The sequence below is a fragment of the Rattus norvegicus genome, chromosome 2, assembly GCF_036323735.1.
Source record: "Rattus norvegicus strain BN/NHsdMcwi chromosome 2, GRCr8, whole genome shotgun sequence".
Lineage (NCBI taxonomy): Eukaryota > Metazoa > Chordata > Mammalia > Rodentia > Muridae > Rattus > Rattus norvegicus.
Genome location: NC_086020.1, coordinates 33,430,102 through 33,443,910, shown reverse-complemented (window position 1 = coordinate 33,443,910; position 13,809 = coordinate 33,430,102). Strand labels below are relative to the sequence as shown.

General features: G+C 46.5%; 1 protein-coding gene across 9 annotated transcripts in view; it reads left to right on the top strand.

The window, feature by feature from the left end:
- Positions 1 to 1,703: 1,703 nt before the first annotated feature.
- Positions 1,704 to 13,809, top strand: part of Ocln (occludin) — a 50,905-nt gene continuing 38,799 nt past the window's right edge. Inside the window, exons 1-3 of one of the 9 annotated variants that reach the window (XM_039103242.2) lie at positions 1,704 to 2,647; positions 2,728 to 2,793; positions 13,500 to 13,616. In XM_039103242.2, coding sequence (XP_038959170.1) covers positions 13,567 to 13,616 — 50 coding nt within the window. In that variant the 5' untranslated portion in view covers positions 1,704 to 2,647; positions 2,728 to 2,793; positions 13,500 to 13,566. Of the gene's footprint in view, positions 2,988 to 3,282; positions 3,878 to 6,036; positions 7,815 to 13,499; positions 13,617 to 13,809 lie in introns of those variants that run through there. The other 8 variants (XM_063282637.1, NM_031329.3, XM_006231853.5 and 5 more) reach the window with 8 other exon arrangements.

Sequence of the window (13,809 nt, the reverse complement as noted above, 5' to 3'; positions counted from 1 at the left end):
GGCTGTTCTGCCATTGCTCTGAGCAGGGTAAGCACTTAGGAGGATAGTTACTGGCTGGGAATGTAGTTCAGTGGCAGAGCACGGCTTGAGGCGGGCACAAGGCACACACTGGGAGAACTGGGGGAGGAGGAAGAGGGGGAAGAGGAAGAAGGGAGGGGAAGGCAGGGAAAGAGGATGATGAAGAGGAAGAAGTCGCCTTCTTGACAGAGTGATGTGCACAAGTACATAGAAGGGCGTGGTGCACCTGTAATACGGCACTGAGAAGACGGAGGCAGGACTGTAAATTAGAATGACTAAGCTTCCTTCAGATGTAAGGTGCCTTTCTGTCCAAGTTTAGGGTGGGACTAGGAAAAAATATTATATGCATATTACCATCTTGAAGTGGCAAAAAATGTTTACTCGAACGCTTACTCAAGAGTTTTGAAAATGTATGTTCACACTAAAACTTACACGTGAGTTTTCGCAAATAGTAGTCTTTATAATAGCCCAGAAGTAGAAACAACCTCGATTTCCAACAACTGGTAAAAGGATAAATAAAATGTGGTATAACCATGCAGTCATAAAAAAAAAGTAAGGTACTGAAAACATGGGCCAACATGGATGATCCATGAAGAGAGCATGCAAAGTAACAGCCAGATGCTGAATTCATGAATGGTATTACCCACTCATATAAAATGACCAGAATAGGCAAGTCAACAAAGATAGAAAATACACTAATAAGTCTGGCAGTAGTGTGCCTGGCTTTAATCCTAGCACTTGGGAGAGAGGCAGGTGGATGGGTTCCTGTGAGTTTGAGGCCAGTCTGGTCTACAAAGTGAGTTCCAGGGCAGCCAAGGCTGTTCCAGAGAAACCTTAGGGGTTGGGGAAAAGAAAGAAAGAAAAGAAAAACTCAGGGCTGGAAACAGAAAACGACTATTAATACCCATTGGGTTTTAGATGAAAATGTTCTGGAATTAGAATATGATGGCAAAAGTTATACAACCTTGTGACTGCTCAAAATATTAAACGCACACTTTATTTTAAAATATTTTAATTAAAAATTTTGTTTTGAGTGTATGGGTAATTTGCTTGCATGTGTTGTCTATGTACCACTCCCGAGGAAGCCACACATGTATTGTGTGCCTATTCCTGAGGAGGCCAGAAGGTGTCATACTCCCCAGAACTGGAGTTACATCTGTTTATGAGTCACCATGTAGTGCTGGAAATTGAACAGGGTCCTGTAGAAGAGCGGCCACCAGGCAGGTGTTCTGGGGACAAGATGGACCCCAAGTCGATCTATATTTATTTATCTTTAAATAGGAAAAATAATACCACCACCAACACCACCAAACCTTCTATGAGACCCTCTTCAGAACAGGGCAAAATACATGATAATATAATATTTAGGTGTTTACAAAAATGTTTCCTTGTATAATTATAATCTGAGGTGGAATGTTTGGAAATATTAGCAATCTGACAGCTGACGTTAAGAGGATTAACCCGTCTTCCTTAGGGTTAATATCAATTTATTCTGCATCAATCAAAAACTACAGTCACATTGAAGTAATTATAGTAATGACTTCATGAAAAATTACTAATGAGATTAACGATCTATTAAGGCTGTCATTTAAATCTTTACTCCCAGAAGTACTGAATTGCGCTTTAAGGTTTAATGCAAAGGAGACCACACCTGTAGTTACTAAAAGGTAGACCGGAGCAGGGGAGAGATCAGAAATGTATTAGCAATGCAGACATTCAGGATTGGAACACAAAAGCAGGGCTTACGAAATTTAAATTCTCATTTTAGGTGCAGATAGTTAACTTACAAGAACTAAAATCTCTGTATGTCAAGTATAATTAAAAAGAAATACAAAACACACGCACACATGCACATCTACAACAACAGGGTATAGGCAGAGTAAAAAAATACAGCCCTTAGCAACCAGAATTGAGTTTGGTTTTTTGTTTATTTGTTTTTTTGAGCCAAAAAAGAATGCCGAAACTGTTTTAAATCTCTTCAGAGTAGCCTCGATCACATCGTAGTTACATTTAGTGCCTGCGTGAACGAGGACTTTGCACACATCTACAGTAACCTCCTTCCATTTTTTTTTTCTTTTTTTCGGAGCTGGGGGACCGAACCCAGGGCCTTGCGCTTGCAAGGCAAGCGCTCTACCACTGAGCTAAACCCCCAACCCCATCTCCCAGAGGATAGTCTTTTCCTGAATCCTCTGATTCGGAAGGTGCTAGTAATAAGCCAGCACTTCTGGAAAAATGCCCACTCTTTTTCGCTGGAACAAGCATTTGGATACTGCTTTCCCCCAAACATTTAATCAAACCTGGCAGCAGAGCACAGTAGGGAGAGGACTCAGTTCTTATCAGCCTCCTGGCGCCCTTGGACCCTCTCTGGTAGCACTACAGCTTCCTCTTGACCTGACTCTCCCTCTCCCGGAACCCACAACACTCCCACAGGGGACCTGAAGCAGGCGGATCTCCGAGCACACCCAAAATGGTCTGGGATCACCCCCTTGCTTCCACGATCCTGGGACACCCCCTTCTCCAGCCAAAGTCGGCGCTGTTCCTTTAACTCTGCTAGCTCCAGGTGGTGAGCCCGGCCCGGTGCTCCCGCCTCCTCCTCCGCCGCTCCCTCCCCCTCCCATCGGAGTTTCAGGTGAATGGGTCACCCAGGGAGGAGGCCGGCCACGCCACACCTCGTCGCCAGTGCCCACCTCCCGGCCCTTCTTTCCTTAGGCGACCGCGGTGGAGTTGCGGGAGAGCGATCTAGAGCCTGGAGCAACGCGGCTAGGGGCGCAGCAGGTGAGTCCCTAAGGCGCACGGCCCCGGGCGGGTTCGGCCTGAAATTGGTGCGCATGCCCGGGGGCAGGGGGTGGGGGAGGCGGAGGTCGGTCCTCCCAGCTCAGTTGAGCTGTGGGCTGGCTTCGCGGGCGGCAGCAGGTGCACCGGCAGGTGAGCACCCCGGGGTTCCGGCCGCCCAAGTGGGTGCGAGGCAGGTGCGGTGACCGGGGTCCTCCAGGGCGACGCGCCGGGGCTGGGAGGCGAGGCGCGGGGAGGGCGCGCGGAGCTAGTTTCGGTGGCAGTTTCGCCCTGGACTCGGCTCTCACGGAAACCGGAGAAGCGCGTGTTCCTGAGCGCAGCGTGGGAGCATTTGGGGGCTCTCTGTCTTTCTCTGTCTTTCTCGGACTCGCGGGCGAAACCTTCTCCACCAGAAATGCCCGAGCAACTTTATGCTTTTACCCAGGCGGGAGTCTCGGGGGGGGGGGGGCGGATCCAGCGCTCAACTAGGGCGCTGGAGATCTGTGAGCTACTTGGGGTCTCCAGTTAGGGCTGGAGCTGGGCGACGCAGGGCGACACAGATCCCTGTGGCCCTCATGGTTTCCGCTCCTTTGGGTAATTCATCCCAGGAGAGGAGACCGGGGGTCCTCTGCAGTGTCCTCGGAGACTTGGAGTATATTACCATGGCTATTTGGAACAGGGGGCGGTGCGTGCGCCCTTGTTGATTTCAGCTCTCGGGTGTTCTTTTCGAATGAGGCTGGATTTCGAGGGAAGCTGCTCTCGCGATTGAGTCTCATCCGTGACCGCGGGTCGGGGACCTGCCCCGGGGCAGGGCCTGCTCTGCTGCCGGGCTCTGGCCCCGCTGCTCCGGAGCGCGGAGCTTCCGTGGGGCGCACAGTCTCGGGGATCCGCAGCCTGCACAGGCGTCCACTTTGCAGAGGACCCGGGCAAAGTCGGCCCCGCGAGTCTAGCAGCGAGTGGCCTGCCTCGGAGGAAGTATGCAGGGACAAGTGGGTGGGGACCAAAATGGCCTCTGCATCTTGGCCCTGTAACAACTCTGAGCCCCTTTCGTCCCAGGTGGAGTGACTGAACCCCAGCGGGAGCGGAGGTATCGTCGGGCCTGCCCGGGGCTCAACGGGCAAACTGCCACTAGGGGAATTACCTGGGGCGGGGAGGAGTCAGCTTTCCAGGGAGGTTCGCTTACAACTGGTGTGTTATTGGGATCACCGGAGGGCTGGAGAGATGGCTCAGCGGTTAAGAGCACCCGACTGCTCTTCCAGAGGTCATGAGTTCAATTCCCAGCAAGAGAAATGCTTTCTGTAAGGCGCTTTCTGGTGATGCTTTCTGTGGTTCGTGCGTTGTTCAAGTACACACCCCTGAGTATAACAGTAGTTCCTTTGCATCGTATGTATAAATCTTAAGTTTACACTGTTGGTGGTTTTCTTTGGATTTATCCGGTTGTTGGCCCTTCCTTTGTTAGGCAATGGGGTGGCGAGGTTAGCCAGTTTGATTTAGGCGGGGAAGGAGGTACTCCCCCCCTTTCCCCCCCCCCCCCCCCCGCAGCTTCCAGGCAACTTAGGAAGAGGCCATACCTCCTTGTATGAGCATCTTTGTTAAAGGTAAATCCTACCAGAACTCTATTTTAAAGGTTGGGGGAAGGGGAGGTAGCCTAAGGTTGGAATCTCAGCAAAGTTTCAAAAATCTACAATAGGCAGGACACGGAAAATTTAAGCCAACTAATAAGAGTCGTTAACTGTAGAGAACAACAGAGAAAATACCTACTGTAGCGAGCCCAGGGAATTATCAGACCATTTGTGCCACTTCCACCTGTAAAATGGAGATTACTGTGTATCATTTGCACATTGAGCAATTCCGCACATTGGGAAATACAATTCAGGGCTCTGCTCTTACAGCTGAGTATGTTCTCTCGACCCCCCACCCCCACCCCCACAAGCAAATTCGTATTTTCTTTCTTTTTTTCTTTTCTTTTCTTTTTTTTTTGTTCTTTTTTTTCGGAGCTGGGGACCGAACCCAGGGCCTTGCGCTTCCTAGGTAAGCGCTCTACCACTGAGCTAAATCCCCAGCCCCCTTGTGTTTGTTTTGTTTTCTTGCGTCTTGTAGTTTGGGATAGGATCTTTTATTCTGCTTTTCTAAGAAGCTAGAAGTTCCGCCTGTGTTGTTGACTTTCCCCCTTCCATCACATATATAGTAAGCATAGACTTTGGCTGACCTCAATCTGATACATTTACTGTTAATTTGTGTAGTTTAAGATCTTCATGGCCGGACTCAAATCCCAGCTCATTAGCATCATGGAGCTTCACCCTTATTAACCGAGTATGTGATGCTAAGGGCCAGCAGAGTGACCAGGGAAGGTGATGGTCAAGTCATATGTGAGTGTTTGTGGAGCTCTCGTGTTAAGTCTGAGGTCAGGTATGGGAGAGAATTACTGAGTGGTCTGGAGACCCTGCTGAGGCCATGTTTGAACAGTGAATTGAACTTGGCGGATGTAATTGGCAACATCAAGATCCTCATTGGGAGGCGGAGCATAATGTCTCAAACTGTGGGAGGCAGAGGATCTCACAGATGGATTTCTGTGAGTTCAAGGTCAGTTTGGTCTACAACAGCTACAGCTACATAAGGAGATCCTGTCTCAAAAAGAAAAGCTGTAGTTTGGAGGTTGGCGAGATGACTCGGTGGTTAAGAATATATGCTGCTGGGGTTGGAGAGATGGCTCAGTGGTTAAGAGCACCGACTGCTCTTCCAGAGGTCCTGAGTTCAATTCCCAGCCACCACATGGTGGCTCACAGCCATCTGTAATGGGATCCAATGCCCTCTTCTGGTGTGTCTGAAGACAGCTACAGAACTCACATAAAATAAATAAGTAAATGAATCTTTTAAAAATATAATATATATATGCTGCTCTTCTAGAGGGCCTGGGTTCAATTCCCAGCAACCATGTTCAGCAGCCCACAGCTGCCTGTAACTGGGAGATGGCTTAGTGGGTAAAGCACTCACCAGTAGGCCTGAGGACTCGATGAACCCCGCACGGAGGGAAAAGAACACCAAGGGTTGCCTCTTCCTCACATACCCTGAGACGCGAGTGCAGATTAATTAACACAAATGAAAAGGCCGTCTTTGGAAGCTGGGACTCAGTGGCACAGTGCTTGATTAGCACTCATAATGTCCAAGGTTTGGTCTGGGGGAGGGAGGGGGAGTTCTACCTGGTTTTCTTCATTCTAGAGAGAGATTTTTTTTTTTTTTAGGGATTTGTTTTAAATCTTACTTTATGTGTCTGAATGTTTTGCCTGTGTGCATATATGTGCATGCACGTCTGTGCCTCTTATTGGATTACTGACACCGGGGTTAATGGTTGCGAGCCACTATGTGAGGGCTGGAAATTGAACCCTGCTCTTCTTCGAGAGCATCGAGTGATTTTAAACTTGGAGCCATCTCTCCAGTCCCTAGAGAGAAACTCTTTATGTTTTATTGTTGTCGTTTTTTGAGACAAGATCTCTCTGTTTACGTGGCTCCAGCAGTCCTGGAACTTGCTATGAAGCCAGCCTGTCTCTCACTCAGAGAGATCCACCTGCCTCTGGCTCCCAAGTGCTGGGATTAAAGGTATAAGCAATTATATGCAACTATACTTAGCTTTAAACACAACACAACACACATACACACACACACACACACACACACCCCACACTTGGCTAGAAATGGGAGGTTTTCTGTGTAACATGTTTTGTAAGGAACTGTTGGAGCTCCTTTTCCTCCTTCCGCTACTGACCTAGCTGTGTGTCTCTGGCCCTGCTAATCTTTTTGCTCTGCTGATGAAAGTGGCCAATGGGCCCCTTAGACCAGATCCTAGAGGTCTTTTCACTCCTCACTTCCTCGTTCTTTCAGCAAGTGCTGCTAGGCCCTACTCTTTAGCTGTTGGCAGTGAATGAAGCCTTGTCCTAGACTTAGGGACCTTGAAGCACCATCTCTTAAAATACTAAGTAACTTCTGCTTGAGCCAGGAACTCAAATGGTTATTGGTTATTCTTGGAGGGGGTGGAGTCAGGTCCAAGGAGGGGAAACTTCCCAACTTTGAGATGAAATCTGACCTGGTGGTTTTGTGTGTTTTGTTTTGTTTTTGTTTTGAACCATTTCTAGGACTACAAAGACGTTCTTAAAATATTTTCAGGGCTTTTAGGGTAGCCTAGAAGGACATTAAAAGATGGCTAGTTCTCCAAGTCAAGTTCTCCAGGACCAGCATTTCCTGTTTTGCAATTACTTTTTCTAAAAATAATGTTCTAAAAACATTTTGCTTTGATTTCTTTCTTTCTTTTTTTTTTTTTTTTTAAAAGATCCCAAACTGTCTTACTCTCTCCGGGATCTGTACCTAGGGTAGAACCTGGTGCACTCATTCAGGTTTTTTTCTTCTTTCCGTGTTCAGTTCCGTGTTCCTTTCAGGTTCAGTGTTGGGGATGGAATCCAAGGCCACTGAGCATTCCTAGATACGAACGCTATTTCTGAATGTTCTCTTAAGATTTAGATCCCCTTTGCTAAAATTCTTACCAAAGGAAATGCACTTTTTGGCAGGGATGGGGAATGCGCCTCTAAGAACACCTAATGAACACTGCCAGGCCGGGTCCCCTTTATCCCGAATAGTCATATGGACGTTGATGAATTTAGCAGATTACTCATTTTTCCAGATCACCCCCACCAATCTTAGTCCTTCAGTTTTCAGGGAGCAGGCGTGGCGAATCCTTTGTGCTTCTGTCTTTATTTGTTGCTTCTGGGTTTTGAACTCAGGGCCTTATGATTGCCTGCCACTGAGCTAGCTGTATCGGAAGCCAGGAGTGTGCATTTCTAAATGACTTATTCCTGCTTTCTTAATCTTTTTTTTTTTTTTTTTTTTTTCGGAGCTGGGGACCGAACCCAGGGCCTTGCGCTTGCTAGGCAAGCGCTCTACCACTGAGCTAAATCCCCAACCCCTTATTCCTGCTTTCAAACACCGCAGCACCTGAGCACTTACCTCGCTCACCTTTCCGGTAACCACTTCAGGTAGGAATGCATTTGCTTCTTTTCTCTGCTATATTTACCCCCTGCCAAGGTCCCGGTCATTACGACTTTTGACAGAGTCGTTAAGTCACGGAAGCCCAGAGAACCTGAGAAGGTGTGTGAGCTCGTAAACAGGGCGGATGGAACAAACACGTTTCTTCAAACACAATTTGATCTTGCCGAGACCTTGCTCGTTCTAGATGGATTCCTAGCCCTTGGGTTATTAGTTATTCTTTCCAGTGTTTGGTCAGCTGCAAATCTGGATAACCTTGTCTGCGGTGACCACTGCAGACCTCACTCCAGGTGAACATAAATGCTCCATTCTTTGTGCTAATTAATTAGATGCTGTTATTTGACTACTTGGGAATCTGCCCAATGCTTCAGTTGTCCTCCAGATTCACTGGATTCCTTCTCTGTGCTCTTGCCTGGTAACCCCAGAAGAGGAACCAAGGTGTGGCAGGAGCTGTTAAAGTCTGCTACGGGAGGAAACGTGACCACCAAGCCACCTCTCCAGCCCTAATCTAGTTTTAATAACTGATTCTGAGTCTGGAATTAGGGGATAGTCAGCATTACCCACCCCCTCCTCTTCTTCCTCCTCTCTCTTCTTCTTCTTTCCCTCCTCTTCTTCCTCCTCTCCCTCTTCCTCCTGTTCTTCTTCCTCCTCCTCCTCTTTCTCCTGCCCCCCTTCTTTTTTGAGTCAGGGTCTTACTGTATAAACTTAGCTGCCCTAAAAATTGTTCTGAACCAGGCTATCCTTAAACTCATGGATTTTTCTCCTGCCTCTGTCTCCTGAGTGCCAAGATTAAAGGTGGACACCACCACACCTGGTTTGCCTTTTGTATGAAAAAAAAAGAAAAGTTTATGGGCTGGAGAGATGGCTCAGAGGTGAAGAGCACTGACTGCTTTTCCAGAGGTCCTGAGTTCAATTCCCAGCAACCACATGGTGGCTCGCAACCATCTGTAATGGGATCCGATGCCCTCTTCTGGTGTGTCTGAAGACAGCTACAGTGTTCTCATGTACAAATATAAATAAATAGAATCTTTAAAAAAAGGTTTATGTACTAATGTGTAGATGTGTGTGGCAAAACATGCTCTGTGCACCACGGGCATGCAGATACCTGAAGAAGCCAGAGACTGTCCGATGCCTGCGACTAGAATTATTGCCCTTGTTGCTTGGTGCCAGTGTTGGGAACCAAACCCCCGTCCTTTGTAAGAAGAGTGAGCGCTGTAAGTGGCTGAGCCATCTCTCTAGCAGACTCCAGGCAGCCCTACTGCCTCAACCTCCAAGTACCAGGTCAACTTACTGTGTGGCCCACACAGGCCTTGGCCTCATGGAAATCCTCCTGCGTCAGCCTCCCAAGTGCTGAACTTTCAGAGTGGTGTGCACCATGGTGGACTGGCTTTGGGAATGGTCTCGAGTGACTGAGTCATAGGTGTAGAAGGTCTGAGATTCCTTAAGTTCAATATTGTCGCTGTTTGACACTCCGAATCAGAAATGAGGTCTCACATTCAATACTGTTTACAATTTCTACTTAATGTTCTTTTTCCAAGCATCCTTTAGGAAGCCATCTTGACTCTTGTCTCTCACAGCCCCACGTGGGTTTACATCGCTCATGTTTGTATTTAACATGAGGTGAAGAAACTGACAGTGCGCTAGTCACAGGGCTGCATACACTGGGGACTTATACCTTTGTTGGACATTGGTGATGTAAGAGCTGAGTTTTTCCTCCTGGCCCCACGGCCCCAGAATAATAACTCTGAGACTCAAAATACATTTACAAACACCTTTCCCGTAAGCTCTGCTTGGATCTCCTATTAGATCATAACTTGATATCCCATTTATTCTAATCTGAGTTCTATCTGCTCAGCTCCCATCTTCTGTCCTCCTGGCCTCCTCCCTGCCTTGACTCTCTCCCATCTTCCTACCTGATGTCCCGCCTTCTGTTTTCCTGCTTTCAGGCCAATCAGCATTTTATCGACAGGTGCTGCATCCTATAGTACACAAGAGATTTTTCTTTACCTGGGAAAGTGGTTTTAAAAAACAAATGACCACCAGGAAGTACCTTAGTTGGCTCCTTGCAGTGTACCTCAAGAACCACTTGTCTTAAAAAACGTTGGTGCCGCAAAAAAAAAAAAAAAAAAAAAAAAAAAAAAAAAAAAAAAAAGGTGGTGCCGCAGGCCTTTAATCCCAGCACGGGGGTGGGGGGGAGGGGGGAGGGGGTGAGTTATGGGGGGGAAGCGTGGGGGGAGGTGGGCAGAGTCCTGGCTTGAAAAACAAACAAAACAAAACCCACAAAATGAGAAGTATCTTTGCTCGGTATTTGTGTTGATACTACCTGGACTTTTGTTTTTTGAGGTTTTTTATCTAAGACACAGAGTCCTGTTCTGAGATCTGGAATCAACTATTTAGTGATGTGGAAGAGAATTACTGTGTAGTTTGCACATCACATTTTAAAAGTCTAAATTGATTTAATGGAGCGGTGCAGAATTGGACAGACTTTATTTGAAAGTGAAAACAAATTTCGATTTAATGTACTCAGATCCTAGACCTTGCTCTGGTGTCTCTTGGAGGTGATATTTTGTCCAATTGTCCCGGTAGTTTTTCATTGCCTTCAGCCTGAAAGCACCCAGCACGGGGGTGGGGGGTGGGGGGGTGGGGGGTGGGGGGGTGGGAGTGGGGGGTGGGAGTGGGGGGTTGGTGGTAGTTTGCAGGCAGTGTCCATGATCCAATCTGATTCATGTAAATGTTGAGCAAATATTTGCACATCTACCTTGTGCCAGGTGCTGTTTTAATCAATGAACAACATGCAAAACCTCCTGTTCACATGGAGTTTACCTAGTGGAGCTAAAGTTCTCTTCCTTGCTAATCAGTTACTAGTGTTGCCTGGAAAGAAGTTACTGCTGCTTGCGTATACTTTACCTGAGGGGCAGGAAGTGCTCAAAGCTGTAAGACAGTGTATATTCGTAGTTCATTCACTTGCTAATTCGTTTATTCCTTTGGTCTTTCCATCTTCCTTTCATTTATCTTCTGTACACATTTGTGTGCACACCATGGCCTGTGTGTGTGGGTCCGAGGACAACTCGAAGGTGTTGTTTCCCCCTCCCTTCATACTGTAGGTTCTGGGGATTGAACTCAGTTCCTCATCCTTGGTGGCAAGTCCCTTTACCTGCTGAGCCATGTCATAGGCCCTTTCTTGGCTTTTCTAACACTGGATTTTCTAGAATAAACTCTAGCTTTTAGTTCTCACCGGTTAGTATATTTCCAAAAGATCTCTTAGGTGCCAAGGAGTCACCTTGGACCAAGGCAGATCATGTCCAGATTCGCTGCTTCATGGACGTTAACACCAGTTGTCCACTGCAGGAAAGCTAGTATATGAAATGAAATTCACCTAAAGCCTCAGATAGTGGAGAGGACAGGAAATAGGGGGCAGGTCACATCTCAGTGGCTCTCTGGCTTTGATGCATGTTACTTCCTGTGTCTTTCTGGTCCTTTTTGGGTTTGTAAAGTCGATAAGCAAGGTGATTTGGGTGTGAATTGGAATTTTATGGAGAGTAGCTGGCTCAGGGGTAGATGCCCAGTGCTGTTGCCTCTCCTCAGCCTGTGCCTCATTACTTCAGGGGCTTCGCCGATGCAGCTCCCAGGTGCCCTCTTTTGCCTCTTCATGGTCCTAACTCAGTCACACTTCTGCTGCTGAGAGGAGAAGCTCTCACCAGACTTTCAAAGCACTTTGTACTCTCAGTATAGTCTTTGTTTTAATAGGTTACCATGTCCCTATATGGCTTCCTCTCTGACCCATAAATGAGTCCCAGCCCCATGCATACTAGCACTTCACCAGCCTGGATGCCCGTCCTTCCTTCCAAGGCACTGCTAGCTAATGTTCTTCATCTTCATGGCTTCCCAACTTATCCCTTGCCACACTTGGTCACGTTGTTCTGCCTGAAGTACGTAGTAGTAAGTAGTAGTAGTAGTAGTAATAGTAGTAGTAGGGGTGTGTGTGTGTGTGTGTGTGTGTGTGTGTGTGTGTGTGTCTGTGTATCTCATGCTTCCACAGGCTCCTCTGTGCAGGGTCCTCGTTAATAAGTATGTGTTGACGGAATAAAATGCCCTTTGAGGTATTCAGAGAATTCTAGAACAAAAATACTCTGCTTTTCACTCAGGAAAGAACTTTTTGATGCATGTTTCACGTTTTTCCTTTTTTGTAAAGATGACATTTTTGGAGAACTGGAGAACCGGATAAAAGAATGAGATGGGTTGAAATCTCACCATCCACATCTACACTTTGCAATCACGTTTAGTAAGGACGTGCTTTTTAAATTAGGGTACGCTTTAGTTAGCTCTGAAGGGCCGACAGGTGCTAGTCTCAAGTGCCTTCTCATCCTACACGAGCATTTAAAGGCGACAGGAAACTATTTTCCTTTTAGTTCTGAGAATTGAATCTAGGACCCTGGACATTGTAGGCAAGTGTCCCACTACGAATCGTCAGCTTTTTGTTTTGATTTTGAGAAAGGGTCCTACTGTGGTGCCTAGGTTGGTCTCCAGCTCCAGATCATTTTGCCCCAGCTTCCTGAGGAGCTGGAATTTCTGGTATATATCATTGTAGCTGGTATTAAAACTTTTGTTCTTTGTTTCTTTTTTTTTTTTTTTAAATTTAAGGGGCTGGAGAGATAGAGGGCTCAGTGGTTAAGAGCACTGGCTGCTCTTTCAGAGGACCCAGATTCAATTCCCAGCACCCACATGGCAACTCAGAACTGTCTATAATTCCAGTTCCAGTTGCAAGGCATCTGACACCATCACACACACACACACACACACACAGCATACACGAAGGCAAAGCTACCAGTGAACATAAAATAGAAGTAAATCATTGATCTGTGTTGTCCTGCCCATCCCCCACGATAGTGGCTCACGCCTTTAATTCCAGCACTCGGGAGGCAGAGGCAGGCAGATCTTTAAATTCAAGGCCAACCTGGTCTACAGATTGAGTTCTGGGACAGCCAGGGCTGCACAGAAACCCTGTCTCAAACCAACAACAACAAGAAAATAAACAAATGAATAATTAAATAAATATATAAAATATTTAAAAATTGTTTAAAAATGTAAACATTTGTGTATCTGTGTGTATGTGTCTGTATATGTGCATGGCACACATATGACGTTGAGAGAACATATGACAACATATGAAGTTGGAGTTCTTTCCTTTCAATCTCTGTGTTCCAGGGATTGAACTCAGGTCATCAGACTTGGTGACAGACACCCTCCCCACAGTGCCATTTTGCTGATCCCAAATAGTTAATTTTATGAATAAATTCTTCCCTCTCTTCTCCCTTTTTTTTTTCTTTTTGAAACAAGATCTCATGCTAACCTCGAATTTATTTGTTTTTCTTTGTGTGCTTTTGTTCTTAGTATTGGCTATTTATTGTTTCCCCCTCTGTGTGATGGAAGGAGGTGAGGTTGTCGTTACTGTAACTCAGAATTACAAGTTGAAAGACACCTGTGTGCCAGGGCCATGCACAGGGTGGTACTGGTCCCAGGAGAAATGCTAGATTTTCTGTGCATAAGGAATTGACGGGTTGTTACGTACAGTGGTGTTGGAGTGAGTGGGCGTTTGGAGATTGGAGTCTCACGTTTCTTTGCTGTGAACTCCTCTGCCTCAGTAGCGATTTCATTGTCCTACTTTTGTTGCTCAGGTCTGCTTGTCTTGGGAGCCTTGACATCTTGTTCATCATAAAGATCAGGTGACCAGTGACATCAGCCATGTCTGTGAGGCCTTTTGAGAGTCCACCTCCTTACAGGCCGGATGAATTGTAAGTAAATAAAGATTCCTTTGCACTTTTCTTATATTTTTGGTTGTGAGCCTAGCATTTAATGGCTGAGCCTCTTTTCTCCTGGGGTCTGTTGCATGTAAAAGAAACTTCTATCCACTAAGTATTTGTTTTTAGAAATTAAGCCAAGCGGGTAGGGCTGTTGTTCATCAGCAGAGTCCTAGACCCTTCCCCA